This window comes from Trichosurus vulpecula, chromosome 1 (assembly GCF_011100635.1).
Source record: "Trichosurus vulpecula isolate mTriVul1 chromosome 1, mTriVul1.pri, whole genome shotgun sequence".
In the NCBI taxonomy this organism is placed as follows: domain Eukaryota; kingdom Metazoa; phylum Chordata; class Mammalia; order Diprotodontia; family Phalangeridae; genus Trichosurus; species Trichosurus vulpecula.
In genome coordinates, this window is record NC_050573.1 from 378035563 (window position 1) to 378056383 (window position 20821).

At 42.0% G+C, this 20821-nt stretch overlaps 1 protein-coding gene across 1 annotated transcript in view; it reads right to left on the minus strand.

The window, feature by feature from the left end:
- Positions 1–20821, minus strand: part of LOXHD1 (lipoxygenase homology domains 1) — a 235433-nt gene that overhangs the window by 38257 nt on the left and 176355 nt on the right. Inside the window, exons 23-26 of the mRNA XM_036746173.1 lie at positions 12607–12734; positions 10340–10457; positions 3257–3434; positions 1486–1671 (exon numbers count right to left, since the gene is read on the minus strand). Coding sequence (XP_036602068.1) covers positions 1486–1671; positions 3257–3434; positions 10340–10457; positions 12607–12734 — 610 coding nt within the window. The remainder of the gene's footprint in view (positions 1–1485; positions 1672–3256; positions 3435–10339; positions 10458–12606; positions 12735–20821) is intronic.

Sequence of the window (20821 nt, forward strand, 5' to 3'; positions counted from 1 at the left end):
AGATTTATAAACTGCTTGATGTCAAGCAGCATTTTTGTTTTTGTATCCTTAGTGCCTAGAACAGTTCCTGGACTATACTATACTTGTAGGTGCTTAATAAAATGTTGACAATTGACTAAATAATATCAGGAAAACAGAAGTCATGTCTAAACACCAAGGCAAGGAAGAATGGCAAGACTAGGTCAAATCAATAGGCCAAGGTTAGGAACACAGGAATTCAAATCCAAAAATCAAGTTCAGGTCAAAGGGCCAAGGTCTGGAATATAGAATTCAAGTAATAGAGAAATTACAGGAATGGGACAGGACATTACAGGTTCAGGTAGCAAGGCAGGATAGACAGATGACCAGCAAAGAAAGAGGCAACCAGGGAGAGGGAAGAGGAAGGAAGTCACATTGGGTAACCTAGAAATTTTAGGTGTTGCATCAATACTCTGGCCCAAACACTTGAGGCTTGTATTTTTCTAGGCTTATATCTTATGTTGTTTATGAGGAAGAAAGTTTGTATCTTTTCTATACTTGAGGTTCTCTAAAATCCAACAACGGAAGTAAGTAAAATCACCAAGAAAAGTCTGATTCTATCTCTTCACTGTGGAAACTGAATTTTCAAAGACTGTACTAATGGAAAGCAAGCATTGTCACTTCCTACACAAGCTGGGGAGCCTTCCAGTACAAGCCCAGTGACAGACTGTGTATCTGTCATCCCAGGAGCAGCCTAGCTAAGCTTGGACAGGTTTATCACCCCATTGACCCGGGGGTAATGAATCCTTTTGGCCACAAAACAAAGCAAAAAACAGTCTACTGTGTGAGGCATGGAGGGGCTACCATTTGCATCAATGGAGAGACTGCCCACCCTGATGAAATCACTGAGTTTTTTGAATTATTTAAGAAGCAGAGCTATCTCTGTGCCACTGCTTCCTATTTCCTAAAAGGAAGTAACCAAGGCCTCTAATCATTTGAACTTGACCTTTAGATTAGCCTAGTGCCATAAAGGAAAGAAGTGGGGTGATTGTGGAATGGGGTTTTGAAAGTTCTGTTATAGTTACATGATGGAGACCAAAAATGAGTGCTCATTCCCTCTGACAGATCTTGCCTAGGGGAAGCCAGGCAAGGAATTTGCTCTATCTCAGGGACTTCGGACTGGCATGAGAGGTGGTATGAAGAAACTTGGGTTTGCTATTTCTAATTTTTTCCTTTTGATCTAGGGAATAATCACTCGCAGAGGATGGCAAGATTCCTGATCATGATATGAGTTGGCACCCAGACAGCTTCTCAGTCTGGCCCCCAGCTTTTAGGCCAAGCCAGCTTCATCCAGCCAGTCAGTTCTACTGTCAAGCTGCGACATAGCCATGCTCATGGCCACTGCCAAAGATGCTTAACCCTCGACCCATGCCTACCTCGTGGAGCAAAGCACTGAGTCATCCAGGGAAGTAGCTGTGGCCTGGCCTCCTCCACATCCCTGGTATGGGGGTCTGATCAGGGAATTACCTTTGTTGTCATGCCAGACCCTCAGCTTGCAGAGATGACCGAGGCTCAGCATGTCTGTGAAGCTGAAAGTATCAGTCCCATTGCGCTCAAACTTGTTAAAGTTTTTGGATCGCTTCAGGGGCAGGGTACCGCTGTCTCCATTCTCTCCAAAGATGATGATGAACACGTTGGCATCGGTGCCAGCTCCTGAAGGTACATAGCAAAGAACCCACATAAGTGACTTTCAAATTGGGCCTCTCTGATGTGAAACCTTCCCAACCCTGGAGTTATTTCTAGACTTGCTTGTGACTCAGTTGGTTAGGGCTTACAGTTCAAGGTCCAAGTCTGATGTTTGAATCCCAAATGATTAGTTAAGTTGATTATACTTTCTGGTCTGGGACTCTAACCAGTCTCTTTGCAAATGCTATTGGTTTCAAGAGGTCTCAGAGAAGGGAATGAGGGAAATTCAATGAAAATCTATGACCAATACTTAAATAGCAGCCCAAAGCCCAATTCATCCCAAGGTTGATTTTATGTATAGACTGAATTGACAGCTGCCTACATCATGTGACTTCTAAGTATCAGGAAAGCTTCTATCAGGAAGATAGCTAAATACTACTAATGCCTAAAAGTCCATTATTAGAGCTTTACTCCTTTGACCGTAATAAAAGAAGCATTTTGTCTCCCCTTAAAATGAATGGTTTAGCTATTCCCTAATCAATGGTAATAGTTAAATTCTTGATTTATAGTGGTTAGACTTGCTAGATCATGGACAAATTTGACATAGACCACTGCCAGATAAGGCTAGCTTTACACGTAGGTACAATTAGAAACTGTCTATGTAGTGTGATTTGGGGGCTTAGGGAGGCTTTTCTCTCCCGAATATCTTCCTTATCTGTGCTCATCTGTCAAAGAATTCCAACTTAGAGCTTTATTCTTTTGGGTTAAGGAATTTTCAGTTGTTAAAATACAAATATCTTGAGTAGATAGTACAACACATTAAGTCCTTGTCTAATTTATTGATGTGAGCTTTTGAATGTTAATAACTTCCCAGAGTTTAGATAGGAGAGAGTACAGGGAGGTAGATTTTGAGCACTCTGCACCATCCAGAGAGGGCAGGTCTAGGTTGGCATCCTAGGCATTGAGGGGGCACCATGAGGGCATAAAGGCAGACTATACCAGACAGCCTAGGAGAGGCACTGAGTGGGGTGGTGATCACAGAAGGCAAAATCTACTTTATTCATGATTTTATTAAAGACCAGCCACAAGATAAGGGAAACTGAGGCCAATATCTAATATCTAAATAATATCTTAGTATCTAATAAAATATCTAAATAGCACAAACTATGAGAGAGGTGGAAATGGAAAGCAACAATGAAGCTAGATTATTCCTATTCATGAGATGTGGGAACTAAGGGTTTTATTCATTTATTTATTTTGTGGGGTTTTTGGCCATAAGTATAATGGAAAGAGCCTGGGGTCTGGAGTCAGCATAATAAGGCCCCAGCCTCACATCTCCCACTGTTATCTGTGTATTCATGGATAAATAATATTATCTCTTTGAGCCTTAGTTCCCTTGCCTACGAAAGGAAGGGGTTAGATTAAAAGACTGTAAGGTCACTTCCAGCTCAAAAATTCTATGATTCTAAATGTATAAATTTCTCAAAAGTCACCTCCCCAGAAGTGATCTGAACAAGAGCTAGGAAACCAGGACAGGACTCTCGACTTGAAGAGAGCAGGAGATAGGGGGTTAGCAGAGTAGAAGCCTTTCCCCAAGAGGACCAGTACTCACCAAAAACATTGCTGGTCTTGACGGTCACAGTGTAGGATGTCCACTCCATCATCTCTTCCTCATCAATCACTGCACACATCTCACAGACCAGGGTCTTATTTTCACCCTTCCTCTCAGATAACCACTCACCATAGTAGAACATTGTCAGGTCTCCATTGTCCATGTTCTTCAGAAGGACCTGAGGAAAAGGAATGGCCAGGGATGGGCCCTTCATACCTCCCAGCCACTAGCCTTAATACCTTCAACAGAACCAGTTAGATCTCTGAGGGACCTGAGGCAGGACTGGCCCCAAGGGTCCTGGAGTAAGCGGCCACCTATCTGGTACAATTGGAGGTCTCCATCCCTACCCTCAACCATAAAAACTTATCCCACTAGCCTGTCATAGGGTCAACGCTTTCCACATTTACTTACTCATTAAAGACAGTTAAGGTGCACATGCTAATTGGGAGAGGTATATATGGACACCTTAGGGATGTGAATTTTCCCTAGAGGGGCAAGGGTCCACCTTTTAAGTCATAGGTCCCACCAGCTTCTCCTTTTTTTCAGTTAAGAAGAACTCTGCTCAACTGCCCCAAAGGAAGGTAGGAAGAAAATGGAAATGAAAAGAGACCCCAAATGCTTTTATGAATCCTTCTTAAAACCCTGAATGAGTGATGACCAAATGGGAAGCATGCTCTACAGGTCCTATTGACAGAGGCAGGAGGGGTGAGGGGGGACAGAGTGAGGAATGGCAAATAAAGACATTCCCAGAAAAGCAAGTTGGAAGTGTTTCCACAACTACCTGAGAAAAGCCTGTGTATAGGATAGGGATATGGGACCTGGGTGAAAAAGAACAGAAAATTGCCACTTGCCCAGAGGCATCCTACCCCCTCATTGGAGGGTAAAAGCACCATTGCCCTGAAGCAGCGGGTACAACAGCTTAATAATGGGGAGGAATAAGCCTAACCTTCACCCTCAACACCCACCTGGGGTGGTAGTGAGTCACAGGGATTATCCACATCTCCAAGGTCTGCATAAGGGGGAAAGGGTTTCTCTGTGGACTCAAGTGTGAGTCCTTTCTGTGGTCTTTATTGTGCAAGTAAAACCTGAGGGTTTATAAGGAGAGCTAGTTTTATTACTGGGGAAATACCAGTTATTGAAGTCATTAGTTTCTACTTGGACAATGGAAGTCAAGCCAGATAAATGATACAAAGGTCATTTATTCATTCAACAAACAACTATTAAGCATCTACTATGTGCTAATTGCTAAGGTTACAAAGGTATAAGACACAGGTTCTGCTCTCAAGGAGTTTATACTGCCTGGCACCTAGTAGGTACTTAATAAATGTTTACTGACTGAACAATTGATTGAAATGAAGGAAAGGATAAATATACAAATAAACTGTGATATAACAGTGAGATAAATGCGAAGGAGAGTATCAGGCAAAATGCTATGAAAGATTGGTGGATTCTTTGTGGGGAAGCAGGCTTGGAAAGGAAGCCATAGTGGGGGCTCTAGTCTACAAGAGGACCCTGAGGTCCATGTTGGGTGGGAAAGGAGGAAGTCAAAAGGGAGAAGAGGGGAGAAGAAATGGTCATGAAGGGACACCGATGGCCAACTTGTCAGTTTGCTCAGGACCAGACCTACCTTAGCCATGGAGCATAGACTTTTCCCTAGCATTTCTGATGATCCAAAATGCACGTTCTATTCTTTAAACAAGGATTGACTCACTGTTTACTATGCTAACAATGTTCTGGAGGCTAAAAAAGAAGAATAAAACATATTCTCTGACCTCAAGGAGGCTGGCTGCTTTTAGAATCAGCTTTAACTGGAAATAGTAATGTTGATAATTTAGGTGTGATATGAGGCATGCCCCCCAAGAAGGCAGGAGTGAGGAGAGAATATATCATTGTTGACTTCTGGTCATTTTATCACTGCCTTAAGGGACCAGACACTGGCCCCTCCACACTCATCCCTAGCTACAACTCTAGGTGAATGCAAGCTTCTGATGGGTAGAAATTATTCAGGCTTTGTCTTTGTGTCTCCAATGCCTAGCAGAAGGTTTGGCACATTTAATAAGTGCTTGTTGAATTGTGCTGGTAGATGCTAGGTCATGAAACCTCTTGCCCATGTAACTCTTAACCTCAAAGCCTCAGCTTACTCATCTGTAAAATGAAGGGTTAGATTCCAAATCTATAATGCAATGATCAATTAAAGCACAGGTCTTTTGAAGCATTAAGAAAGTATTGTTATTTACCTTTTAATCTATCACCACAACTTTTAATCACCAACCATATCTGAAGACAACTGTGACTTCTCATCCATTCAAACAACATTTATATCCCATAAAGGCTTGGTACGTAGTACACAGTTGGCAATTCATTGATGGAATCTTAGGATTATGAACCAGGTCTGGTGATTGGCCTGGATCTTGGACCCCTCCTTCCAGTCCTAAAATGACAAGTGGCTATCCATCTGCCCATCTGGGACTGACTTAGTGATCCAACAGATGCATATTCGATCTGCCCTCATCCCCTTGACCTTCAAAAGCACACATCTTGCTTCCCAATAAACACACACACACACACACACACACACTTGCATGTTTCAGTCGACTCTGCTATGTCTCCAACATGTGACATCTACCCAGTACCTCAATTTTCTCATCGTGACTAACCCTATGAAATTTATCTCAAATCCCCACTATTTCAAGGAAATTCTGAGATCACCAGGACTTCTGATTTGCCAAATACGTTGACTCTTCTCCAGCCTAATATGGACCAAAGAGAGAAGTGGGTGATGTTAAGGGAACCCAAGTCTAGGGATTCCATGACAATGAAGAAGGTCATTTGTCAACAGTCAAACGGCAGTCAAGCCAGGGCCTCCTACAGGGACCCGGCAATGCACCGGCAAGTCCAAGGGATCTTCATCGAGTACCTCACTCTTCCCTCTCTCCCCACCCCCAAGCCCTGCCGGTGCCCCATCAATCAGCAAGCCTACCACCTCTAACGTTGGTACTGCCTGCAGTTGGGCTACTGAAAGATAAGCAATGGTGTTGCTTGGATTTCTCACTTAGTTGTTGGCTCACTTAAGAGAGTTTAAACTGTGGCTACTTAAAAGCAAAGTCAACTGGGCAGTGAAGGGTGGGGGGAAATGAACCCAAACAGTTTGTCACTCTGGAGGCTGAGTGGTGTAGACAGTGGTGAGCAATGGACAGGATGTTCATAAGACCCAAGTGTTCATCTTGGCTTTACCACTAACCAGCTGTGAGCAAGTCACTGCTTGTCTTGGGGCCTCAGCTTCCCAACTTGAGGACGAGGAAAAGGAGAACTGTAACACCTGTTCTGTGGACCTCCTGTTATGAGCATTAAATAAAAAAAGATTGAGCAAGTGCTTTAGTTAAAAAGTAAGCGATGTACAAATGTCAGGGATTATTAGACAAAACCGGCTCGTTCACTCGATTTTTCATTTTCCAAATGATATTTTTGATAGATTGTGTTAAGGCTATCTCCCCAAGGGCCAGCCCATGGAAAACTAGTGAAATTTGTCTTTGGGCTCTGGTCTACCTTTATGGATCCTTCTACTATCATTTGGACTCTCTCCCGCACTCACTACATAAACCAATCCTAGGTGTCTCCTTGGGTCTGAAAATGGAAGCATGTGCATAGTAAATACAATATTTTCCCTCACTTACCTGCTGTAGTACCCAAAATTTCACCACTCTTTTATATTAAAGCACTAGCCCCTCCTAAAATGTAAATATTGTCCAAGAAGGATGACAATCTATTCTTATAAATCATTAATATTGTAATATGAAATATACAGGGGAGGTCCCAAAACTGCACTAGGACTTTTGGGACACTATTTTTGATGTATTTATATTCACATATATTACATATATCTTCTTAATATGAATTAGATATACACATATATAGGAATCACCTCAGTATCTTAGTATGGTGTGTGTGTGTGTGTGTGTGTGTGTGTGTGTGTGTGTAACGTAAGTTCCTTTAGGCAGGAACTATTCCATCCTTGTCTTTGTATCTCTAGAGCCTAACATAGTACCTATCATATTAAATGCTTGTTGATAGATTGGTTAATATACACACATATGATACATAAGAGATTTAGCAGAAAGAGGAGGCTACAGAGCTAATCTGGGCAGCAGGAAGACATGGACAAGTACCAGCTCTTCCCTATTCTAGCTGTGTGAGCCTGAGAAAATTAATTAACCTCTCAGTGCCCCCAGACAATGCTGTAGGACTGTAAGTTGAAGAATAGATGCTGATCTCAAAGGGTAAAAGGTGTTTTCTCAACAAGAGCTCTCCAAACACTTAAAATCATAGGTCTGGAACAAAACCATACACGTATACATATATACATATATATGCATATATGCATATATGCATATATGTTTTGTATATATGTGTATATACATGCACACACATATACATATTTACACATACACATACATATATACATATATATATATACACATACATACATACACACATATACACATTCCATCCTTCGAGAATGTGACAGTTTCTTGGTATGGGTAGTCTTTAGACCAAAGCAGATCACAATCCTATAGCCTTGTAGAATGTCTTTGAGCTGGAATGCCAGAGCTGAAGATCTCATCACTCTGCGTTCAGCAATGTGGTAAGTCTCCCTAAATTTTGTTGGGTTGGTCCTTGAGTCACTGATGATACAGAGCCTATTACCAGGTCCATACTTGAAACATTTCAGTTTGATGGGACCCAATAGGACCTGTGGTCTGCCGAGAGCCTTTTGGATCCCAGAGTCACCTCCCAGCACAACATGGCATCAGAAGAGGACTTCAGTCAAGGAGGAAAAGGCACTTGTGTGCATGTATATAAATATAAATATAAAATATGATGTGCTGTTATGATAAAATAAGATATGATATATGGTACAATATGACATGACAATGTGACACAATAGAATAATAATATCTAGCATTTATATCTGACCTGCTATGTGCCAGGCACCGTGCTAAGTATTTTATAAATATTACCTCATTTGATCCTCATAAAAACCCTAGAAGGTAGGTGCTATTTACAGATGAGGAAACTGCGGCAAACAGAGTGACTTGCCCAGGGTCAGACAGCTAGTAAATGCCTAAGGCTGGATTTGAACTCAGGTCTTCCTAGCTCTAGGCCTTCCTGGTGCTCTATCCACTATGTCACCTACTTGCATGATATGGTTATAATATAATATAATAAATCTAATATAACATGTTGTTGAGTCACTAGTTGTGTCTGACTCTTCGTTACCCCATTTGGGGTTTTCTTGGTGAAGATATTGAAGTGGTTTGCCATTTCCTTCTCCAGGCCGTTTTACAGATGAGGAACTGAGGCAAACAGGGGTAAGTGACTTGCCCAGGGCCACACAGCTAGGAAGTGTCTGAGACCAGATTTGAACTCAGGCAGTTGAGTCTTCTTGATTTCAAACCCAGTATTCTATCCTCTGTACTACCTAGCTGCCCTATTATATAACATAACATAACATAACATAACGTAACGTAACGTAACGTAATATAATATGTTCACACACATACATCTTCACTTTATTGGTGTGAATATTCTCTCTACTGATGTGGACCACAGCTCCTTCTTGCCTGGGTGGATAGCTTGTTTCACAATTTACGTTACTGGAAAAAATGTATCACTTGGTGAACAAACTCTTAGTGATGATATATTATGTGTACATACTCTTTTTTTCCTTACCTTGAACAATATGGAAAGCAATATTCTAAGAAGCGCCAGATAATACAACTACCGGGGAGGGATAGAGAGATGAAGGGCAGCAGTTTTGAGAGCAGGGTCAGGTTAGGCATGACAGAGCTTCAGAGTCCAGACAATACAGTTATATGAGGAGATAATGATGCCAAGAAGGAGCCCAATGAGAGAGAGAGAGAGAGAGGGAGAGGGGGGGGGGGAGGAGGGAGAGGAAGACAGAGAGACAGAGATAGACAGACAGACAGACAGATAGACACACACACACACACACACACACACACAGAGACTGAGAGAAAGACAGAGAGAGAACGAGAGACAGAGACAGAGAGGGGGAGGAAGGGGGGGGGAGAGGGAGAGAGAGACAGAGACAGAAAGAGAGAGACAGAGATAGAGAGAGACAGAGACAGGCAGAGAGACAGAGAAAGAGAGATAGAGAGACAGAGACAGAGAAAAACACATGGGGGGAGAGAGAGAGAGACAGAGAGAGAGAGAGAGACAGAGACAGACAGAGACAGAGACAGACAGAGAGACAGAGAAAGAGACAGAGAGACACACGCGTGTGCGCACACACACACACACACACACAGACAGAGAGACAGAGACAGAGAGAGACAGAGAGACAAACTGAGAGACAGAGATAAAGAGACAGAAAGACAGAGACAGAGACAGAGAGACAGAGACACAGAGAGAGACACAGAGACATGGGGGAGGAGAAAGAGAAGGAGGGAGGGAGAGGGAGACAGAGAGACAGAGACAGAGATAGACAGAGAAAGAGAGACAGAGAGACAGACAGACACAAACACACACACACACACAGAGAGAGACTGAGAGAGAGAGAGAGAGAGAGAGAGAGAGACCGAGGACCGAGAGACAGAGACAGAGAGAGGGAGGGAGAGGGGGGGAGAGAGGGAGAGAGAGACAGAAACAGAGAGACAGAGATAGAGACAGAGACAGGCAGAGAGACAGACAGAGAAAGAGAGATAGAGACAGAGAGACAGAGACAGAGAAAAACACATGGGGGGAGAGAGAGAGAGACAGAGAGAGAGACAGAGAAAGGGGGAGAGAGACAGAGAGACAGAGAAAGAGATAGAGGGAGGGAGAGAGAGGGAGAGAGAGACAGAGACAGACAAAGACAGAGACAGAGAGACAGAGGAAGAGACAGAGACACACACGCACACGCACACACACAGAGACAGAGACAGAGACAGACAGACAGAGACAGAGAGGCAGAGAGAAACAAAGACAGAGAGAGACAGAGAGAGACAGAGGGAGGAGCAAAGAGACTGAGCAGGAGGGGGATGGCCAGGGAGGTGGAGTGGTGGAGTCCAGCTCGTCAGTTACCTTGTCCAGGAACCACTCTGGTCGGTTGCCCAGCCCATCCAGCCTCATCCGCATCTTTGTGAATGGGGCAATGTCATCAATCTCCATAACAAAAGTGTCGTTCTGTCCTCGCTCAAACCTGGGGGCATGGGGGTAACAATAATCAGACAATATTTCTAGGGTGCTTTCTGAGCACATTTGATCCTCACAGAAGCTCTACTGTAGGCAATGCATATATTCTTATTCCCATCTTACAGACAAGGAAAAAGAAATTCCTGGGCTGGATTGTGGTTACAGTAACTCACGAAGACTGTCTAGGAAGTATTAGTAGGAAGGTTTTAATCTGGCTAGAATAACTTTACCAATGAAGCCACCGACCTTTTTGAATTCTTATTTTACGTCCCATACGTTTGCATTTCCTCCCCCTACTTGGACTTCTTTCTATGAGACAAGAGACAATAAGGAGCAGCACCGTGTAGTGGAGCCAGGTGCTGCTCCCCAATCCCTCATCTAGTTTCCCTTCATGAGGCTTAAGGTGAATATTGGTCCCCTTGATAGCTTCCATAAACTAATGCCCCACTCAGGAAAAACAACATTGTAGAGCTTTGTTTGTAAAAGGTGCCCTGGAAATTTTTAGTCTTTATTTGCCTTCAATTCTTCACACTTTTCATTTAGCCATTGTCTCCTTGAGATAACATCATACACACACACACACACACACACACACACACGCACACACACACGTGCGCGCGCACGCACACACACACACACACACACACACACCCAGCAAAGAGGAGGGGAAAAATCTATTTATTTTTTAAAAAAGAGAAAGAACATTTTAAATTATGCCCTAACCCATCATTACTCCGTGAAATTCCTTCAAGTCCCAGTTCACTTTGCCCCTTCACAGAACAGGATGCTCCCTTGTCTGTGTGGTGACTCCTTGCCATCTTGTTCCATGCCTTTTGTACATTGGCCATATCCTTCTTTTGTGGCTGCAGGAGGCTTAACTCCACCCCTCACTTCCAACCACTCTGCTCTCTCTTGGGCTTTGAGAAGGCAGGGGTGGCTTTAGCTAAGGCCTCCTGCCAGCCTTGGGTGGTAAGGCTCTATTCACCGCCCCTGAAGGACTTGATTCGATAATCACTGGAGAAGAACCTCTGTTTGCTGATACTCCTCCCAAGAAGAGGAGCCTCGGGGCAGTGATATAGCAAGGCTGAGGTTGCCCAAGGAGTTTATATTCAATGGTCCCAAGTTTCTGTTTGTGTCTTTGCCCCCTCCATGGCCCCTCTCAACTGCCAGTGTCCTTTTGCTCTGGTCTCTTCCCCTCCTCCCACTCTCAGGAAAGGCCTTAAAATGCTGAGCCAGGGACTGCCCAATCCTGGAGCAGGTTTCCCTCAGTGGTGAACATTTATTTTACTGAATATCAAAGCCTTAAGATAGAGAGATGAAGACCGGACAGTGGAACTTCCAGTTTGTCCAAGAATATGGCTGGGAAAAAACTTGGGATGCTGAAATTTCCTGGGTAACTAAAATCACCATTTAATGCAGTGGCTGACCCTACCTATAGCCCAGGCTGGTTCTAGCGCTACCCTGGTGCACCTGGGGTGGAACAGATGGTAGGCTGCCCTGAAATACTATGGAATAGAGTGAAAAGAGGTCAGACTCACTACCGCCCCACTCCCAACCCAGATGCCCAGTGTATTCCAAGCTAGGAGTTTTTACTACCTTGAACTCAAAGAGATTATAGTCTAGATGGGGAGACAAGCTATACAAATATGAAAAACTAAGGTCAGTACAAGGCAGTGTAGGATTAGAACCAGTGCCATAGGACCTCAGAGGTGGAAGAGGTCATCATGGGCTGGGTTGGTGGGACATTAAGCTGCTCCTTGAAAAGAAGGTAAGATATGGATAAGCATATGTACCCAGACACATCCCACCCCAACTCCCACCCCCGCTAACATGTACATGTTGTTTTGCCCAATATAATATAAGGTCCTGGAGGGCAGAGATGGTTCCATTTTTATCTTTGTGTCCCCAGCACTCAGTGTGGCACATGGCACATGATGAGCAGTTAATAAGTGTTCAATGACTGAGAGATTGATTGATGGACATTCCAAACAAGGTCAATAACATGAAGAAAGATGTAGAATCAGGACTGGACAAGGTATTTGGGGAGGAATAGGAAAGGGACCCATTTGACTGGCACCAAGGATATGTGGAAAGGAGCCGTAGGTGATAAAATAAGAACAGAGGAAGGATGGGGCCAGGTTAGTGCCTCTGCATACCGAGCTTTCTTTTTATCCAACTGCACCTCTTCTGTGCTCCCGTTGACACCATAAAGTGTCATAAAAATGTTGGAATCGGTGCCACCTCCAACGATATCACCTGTCCAGACGGTCATTTCATACATGATCTGCCAAAACAGCAAACGTTGGTTTAAGGTTCTTCCATAGAATCGCATGAACAGTTTAAGAGGTATAAGGGACCTCAGCAGCCATTTAGTCCAAACCAACCCCAAAGCAATCCCCATTGTAATACATCCAACAAGGGACTATCCAACCTATGCTTGAAGATCTCCATGGAGAAGGAACTCATCCCCTCCAACATAGCCCATTCCATTTTTGGATAGCTCTAATTTTTAGGAAGATTTTCCTAATATCAGACCTAGATTTTTCTCTTTGCAACTTCCTGTCATTCTCTCCTCTGCTCAAGAGTCTCAGGGCATGTTCTCTCTCCTAGGTGGTCTTAAGTGCTCTTCATCTGTATACATCTTGCCCCTCCAGCTTAATTTTGAGCTTCTGGAGGGCAGGGACCAAGTCCCTTCCTCTGGCTAGCACAGTGTACAATTCCTGTTGTACTTAGTTTTTTGCAACACATGTACTCCTGAAAAATTATGTGAATCAAATTTTTATAAATCAAATTCCACTTTGAGTCCAGGGAGTTTGCTATCCATTCATTATTCCACAAATAACCAACAGATGTTTAGTGAACACATACTATGTGTAAGGTCTTGTGAGAGGTGTGGACTACTTAGTTTTTCTATTTGTATCTTCACCACCTAGGAGAGTCCCTGGCACATACTAAGCATCCAATAAATATTTGTTAAAGTGAATTAAGCTCATCAATGTACTTTTTTTGTGAAGTGAAGAATTTTCCTGGACTGTGTGAGATTTGCTTAAAGCAGGGCACACTGACAATACTGTGGGCTTACTGAACCACTCACTGCCTCATTAATGGTAGGGATGTCCCCAAGAGCAAACGTAGGTAAATTCACCCTCTATGGTAGCCTTAGTTGGGGATATCCTGGTCACAAAAGTGTCAGTTCCAGAAGTATTACTGTGGCCATCATTACAAAAAAATGTTCATCACGTTATGCCTGTATTAAGGTTTGCAAAGCACTACGCAGATGTCATTTCATTTGATCCTCATGATAACCCTAGAAAGTGAGTGTTTATTATTATCCCCATTTTATAGATGAGGAAACTGAGTCTGAGAGAGGTTAAGGGACCTGCCCATGGCCATACAGCTAAGTGTCTAAGGCCAGATTTGAAGTCAGGCCACCTAGGTGTCTAAGACACAAATGCCTCTTTTGCAGCAGCTCTCTACCAACCACCTGGTCGTTCTTCTTCTTTTCTCAAGAAGATCAGTACCTGAAGGCCCATGTCTTCAGCTCCAGACCTCTTCTGCCTAGAAACACTCCCATCTCCCCATCCTGAAAAAATCCTCATTGGACCCTAGCATCCCCTCAAACTATCATCCCATATCTCTCTTCCTCATCTCTACCAAACTGGAAAAAGCCATCTACACTCATTGCTTCCATTTCCTCTCCTCTTACTCTTCTCAGTCCTTTGTAAGCTGGTGTTCAACCCCAACCCCTCTCCGAAGTTACCAGTGATCTTTTCATTACCAAATACAGTAACCTGTTCTCGGTCCTCATCCTTCTTGACTTCTCTGTTATGTTAAATAGCGTTTTCTGTCCCACCATCTTACATACTCACTGATCTCCAAGTTTTTGTCAAACTGCTCTCCCTTAGTTCCCCTTTGCTAGATCATAACCCATACCCTATCGCCTGGCTATGGGGGTCTCCCTCTAGGTTCTCTCCTGGGCCCTCTGCTCTTCACTCTTTTGGTGATATTATGGGATCAATTATCACCTCTATGCATATGACTCGCAGATCTGAGTTGCTGTTGTGGCTCCAGTCCTTCATAGCCAACTGACTATTGGATGTTTCCAACTGGGTGCCCTTTAGGCATCTCGAACTCAACATGTCCAAAATAAAAGGTATCCTTGGTCCTCCTCCCGCCTGCCCCCTCCCCGCCCCCCAGTCATCCTTCTTAACTTTCCTGTTTCAAGTGAAGGTATTGCCATCTGTCAGGTTTCATCCTTGACTCAGGGCTTTTCCTCATTCTCCATATCCAGTCAGTCACTAAATCTTGTCAATTCTACCTCCACGACACCTCTCATATCTATCGCCTTCTCTCATCAACCTCTCTCCTGGACTCTAGCAATTACCTCCTAATTAGTCTCCCTCCTTCAATTCTCTCCACTCCTCAGTGCATTCTACACATAGCTGCCAAATTGATATTCCTAAAGCAGGGGCAGGGAACCTGCAGCTTGAGGCCGCATCTTTGAGTGAGGCCTTTTGCCTGAGTCCAAATTTTACAGAACAAATCCTTTTATTAAGGGGATTCATTCTGTGAAGTTTGGATTCAGACAAAGGGCTGCACTTGAGGACCTAGAGGGCCACATGTGGCCTCCAGGCCTCAGCTTCCCCATTCCTGTCCTAAAGCATATGTCTGACCATGTTATTCCATTATGCAAGGAGCTCCTGTGGCTCCCTATTTTCTCCAGCATAATATAAAAATTTCTCCATTTGACTTTTAAAGTCCTTCATAATCTGTCTCCAGTTAACCTTCTCAGACTTATTACATAAAACTCTCCTTCACATACTCTATAGTATAATCAAACTGGCCTACTTGCTCTTCCTCATGTACAACATGCCATTTCCTGTCTACATGCCTTTGAATTGGCTGTATCCAATGCTGAAATGCCCTCTCTCCTTAGTTCTGCCTCTTAGAACCCCTAACTTCCTTCAAGACACAAATCAAGTGCTACTACAAGGCCTCTCCTCTTCCACCCAGTTGCTAGGGCTCTCCCCTCAGAGTATTTTGCATATTTTAAAAATTTATTTGTGTGTGCATGTGTAATTTTTGGAACTAAGATGCAGAGGAGAGGCAGCAACCCAACCGAATTCTCCCACCATTCCCCTCTAAATAACTTTAAAATAATACCTCAAATCAAATTTTGGAGCAACAGTACCAAATAAAAGTCAAGGTGAGACATTTTTCCAGCCTAAGATAACTTAGGAGATCTTCAGGAGAGTTCTGTGACACCTGGGTGGAAGCTGGACCAGAGTATCTGAATGGTAGCAACAGTAGTGGGCCTTGGAGATGGCCATGATAGTGGCAGCAACAGCAGCACCTTCAGAAGCTCTCAGCCCAGAAACTATAAGGGGATCAGTCAACTGGTAGAAAGAGATTACAGGGGACTATTTGCTGGGACTGGGTACAAGATTGAGTGCTGTTGCAACTCTGTTACCCATACACAGTTCTGGGTGGCAATTCCAGGACAGAGAAGAGCACTTGTGGTTGGTCACAAAGGAGCAGAAGAGGCAGAAAGGATCATTAGCACTTGTGGCTACAAAAAAAAGGAACTCGACCATAAAAAGCTACTATAGTGGCAGGGAAGACTAAGGAACAAACTCAGAAGAAAACAATAATGTGAAAATAGCTGTAACCAAAGCCTCAAAGTAAAGTGCTAATTGGACCCAAACCTAACAAGCATTCCTGGAAGAGTTAAAGAAAGAGACAAGAATGATAGAGGAAAAATTGGGAAAAGAATTGAGAGTGATGCAAGAAAATGACAAAAAGAGAATTAACAGTTTGGTAAAAGAGGCACAAAAAATACTGAAGAAAATAACACCTTAAAAAGCAGACTTGGTCTAATGGTAAAAGAAGTACAAAAATTCATTGAAGAAAAGAACTCTTTGAAAGCAGAACAGGCCAAATAGAAAATGAAGTACAAAAATTAACTGAAGAAAAGAAGTTCATAAAAAGCAGAATTGGCCAAATGGAAAAAAAGAAGTACAAAAGTTCACTGAAGAAAATAATTCCTTAAAAATTAGAATTGGGCAAGTGGAATAACATATTAATGACATATTAGATCCAGAGGGTAAAATAGAAATTGAAAGAATCTACCAATCACCCTTCAAAGGAAAATTCCCAGGAATATTATCACCAAATTCCAGAGCTCCCAGGTCAAGTAGAAAATATTGCAGGCAGCAAGAAAGAAATAACTCAAATTTTGTAAAACCACAGTCAGGATCACACAAAATTTAGCAGCTTTCATATTAAAGGAGGAGAGGGTTTGGAATATGATATTCTGGAAGCTAAAGGAAGTAAAATTACAACCAAGAATAACCTCCCCATCAAAACTGAGTATAACCATTCAGGGAGGGGAAGGGGAAAATGGATATTTAATGAAATAGAGAATTTTCAAACATTCTTGATGAAAAGACCACAGCTGAATACAAAATTTGACATTCAAACACAAGAGATTTAATGAAAGCATAAAAAGGTAAACATGTAAGAAAAATCATCAGGGACTCAGTAAGTTTATATCCCTTCATGGGAAGATGACATATGTCAGGGCGGTCCAACCTTAGGTTTTTATTGAAACAATAGACAATATATTTTGATTTGCCATTTTAGTGAGAGCTCTGTGGTAGCTCAGCTTCATTTACTAAAGCATTTATGTAAATTTCTAAGCTTGTAGGCAGGCTGCATAAATTGCACTGTGGGCCCCGATATATGTAATGCCTAAGACCATTATCATTTTTAGGGCAGTTAGAAGGAGTCTATGTAGACAGAGGGCATGAATGTTAGCCAATTATGTTGGGATGATCTCAAAAAAAAAATTGAAGGGGTGAGAAAGAGGAATGCATTGAGATAAGGGGGAAGAGAGAAGTAGAATGAAGAAAATTATGTCATAAAAGAGGTATACAAGGAATAGATTTTACAAGGGAAAGGAAAGTGGAAAGGTGGTGGGCAATACTTGAACCTTACTCTCATTGGATTGATTCAAAGAGGTAAGAATATATATACACGTATATACACTCAATTGGGTATAGAAATCTATGTTAACCAATAGAGAAATAAGAGGGGAAGGAGATAAAAGAAATGGGTGAGGGAATGAGAAAAGGGAAGGTAGATTAGGAGAAAGGTGGTCAGAAGCAAAACAGACTTTTGAGGACAGATAGAATTAAAAAGAAAGAAGGATAAACAGAAGAAAATAGAATGGACGGGAATACGCCACCATGTGGTGGCAAAATAAGAATTTTCAATAAAATAGAGGACTTTCAAGCTTTCTCAGTGAAAAGACCAGAGCTGAATAGAAAATTTGACTTTCAAACACAAGAATCAAGAGAAGCATGAAAAGGTAATCAAGAAAAAGAACAAGAAAAAGAAATTGCAAGGGACTTGCTAAAGTTGAACTGTTTTGTTTACATTCCTACATGGAAAGATGATGTGTATGATTCATGAGACCTCAGTATTAGGATAGCTGAAGGGAATATGCATGTATATATATGTGAATATATATATATATGTTTATGCATATATATGTATATGTGATTGTGTATGCATGTATATATATATACATGTATATATGTATATATATATAAAGAGAGAGAGAGAGTGGACACAGGGTGAGTTGAAGATGAATAAAGGATGAGAGAGGAATATATTGAGAGAGGGAGATAGGGAGAGATAGAATGGGGTAAATTATCTTGCATAAAAGTAGCAAGAAAAAGCAGTTCTGTAGGAAAAGAAGAGAAGGCAGGTGAGGGGGAATGAGTGAATCTTGCCCTCATCAGATTTGACCTGAAGAGGGAATACCATGCATACTCAATTGGGTTTCTCACCCCACAGGAATAAAGGAGGAAGAAGATAAAAAAAAGGGGGGGGGATGATAGAAGGGAGGGCAGATGGGGGTGGAGGTAATCAAAAACAAACACTTTTGAAAGGGGACAGGGTCAAGGGAGAAAATTCAATAAAGGGGGATAGGTTAGGATAGGTTAGTCTTTCACAACATGAGTATTGTGGAAGAGTTATACATAGTGATACGCATGTGGCCCATGTTGAATTGCTTGACTTCTTAGGGAAGGTGGGTGGGAAGAGAAGAGGGGAGAGAATTTGGAACTCAAAGTTTTAAAAAATGGATGTTCAAAAACAAAAACAAAAAAATTTTTGCATGCAACTAGAAAATAAGATACACAGGCAATGGGGCGTAGAAATTAATCTTGCCCTACAAGAAAGGAAGGGAAAAGGGGATGGGAGGGGAGTGGGGTGATAGAGGGGAAGGCTGACTGGGGAACAGGGCAACCAGAATATACACCATCTTGGAGTGGGGGGGAGGGTAGAAATGGGGAGAAAATTTGTAATTCAAACTCTTGTGAAAATCAATGCTGAAAACTAAATATATTAAATAATAAAAAAAGAAAAGAATGTTAAATGTAAATAATTTTTTAAAATTTAAAAAGAAAAAATGTAAGCTCTTTGAGGAAAGGTACTATTCATTTTTGTCACTGTATTTATCCCCAGCACACTGCCTGGAACATAGTGAATAATTAATAAGTGCTTGTACAATTGAAATGAGTTGACTTAGATCTCACCCTCCTCTCTAGCCTGCACATGGGAAGCACTTAGTAATTCTTATGTCAGAGACTATCAGATATGAATAATAATATTATTATTTATAGCTCAATTTATATAGCACCTTAATGTCTACTAAGTGCTTATTATACAATATTTCATTCGATCCTCACAATATCCCTTTGAAGTAGGCACTATTATTGCCCCCATTTTTGGGACAAAGAAACTGAGATTTAGAGACATTGAGACATGCTCACAATCACACAGCTAGTGAGTAGTGTCTGAGGTAGGATTTGAACTCAGATCTTCCTGATGTCAAGCTGAGTATAACCTTGGACATGTCACTTAAACTCTCTACCCCTCAGTCTCCTCATCTGTAAAATAAATGGGTTGGATTAGATGGCTTGTAAAGTTCTTCCAGCTTTAAGCCTATGATTCTGAGTCCATGAGCACTTATGTATTTGACTTTGTTGAAGAATAAGATGCATATTGCCTATGTGTCTTCCAGATAACTAAAGCTTATCTCTTTAAGTACTGAGTTTTTTAAGCTAATCATTTTAATGAAAATCTTTCAAAAATACCTTACATATTTCCCTGCCTTATTAAGCATAGTACACTGAACCTAATCTTTCCTTGGTGACTAAAATTATTTACCATAAGCATCAGTCTTGTGCTGCACTTTAATGCCCTTGGAACCAATTAGGGTGTGGATGACAGTGTATCTGCCTGCACACTAAATAGTGCCAGGCTTCTGTACCTTTATTGTCTGTTCTTCCATCTCCTCCCTTGCTCTCAGACTGTGACTTCCTATTGACAATCAGTGCCTCTGGGAGCCCCCAGCTCACCCTGAAGTCTGCTTCTAACCTGGTCTTGTTAAATCTGTAGCCTTATTTTACACTTATTTACATTTATTTATCACTAAGCCTATAAGGTTCTGGGTGGGCACCTAAGAGGTTGACTTAGGGTACAGGAGGTTTGTAAAAAAACTACTCTCATCATAGCTAAGAAGTCTTTCTAGTTGTTTTTAATTTCTGGGCTTCCGGCTATGTAGAAGATGGCCTAGTATAGGAGGTAGAAGACGTGGTTTCTAATACTGGCTATGCACCTAATTTCCTAGATGACTTTATGCAAATCACTTCTTCTCTCTGGGTCTCAGTTTTCTTGTCTGTAAAATACACAGAATGGAGCAGATGATTTCTAAGGCTTCCTCTAGCTTTTAATTCTCTGATTCTAAGACCAACTTCTAGATAAGAAAGGTTGTTATTGCTTAATATAAAGAGTTAAAATATAAATATAACCAAAGGCTAGTGTGCCCACACACCACAGGAATTTAAAAAGGCAGAGAAAAAGGACTGGACCATTCAAAGTGCTTAGCACAGTGCTTGGCACATGGTAGACACCATAAAAATACTCATGTCCTTCTCTATTCAGGGAAGAGGTCAGATTTAAGTTGAGCCTTGAAGGTCAGTCTGGACCTTTAAAGTGAAGCAGAAAGGAAGAAAGCCATTTCTCTGATAGAAGCTAACCTGATCAAACTCACAGGTGTCCCACTATTCTGGCTACCATGTAAACAGATGGGCATTTAAACAAACAAAGAAACAAAACAAAATCCAAAAGGGAGATTCATTATCTCTTGGGAGAACCAGCTATGAGATGTGAAGAAAATGGGGCCCTGAATTCTTTCTTCTCTCTCTCTGGGTGGAACTCAGTTTATGCAAAATGTGTTCCTTAGAACCTATATCCAAGCTGAGTGCCTTTCATTCAGACTAAATGTCCTGGGAAGATGAC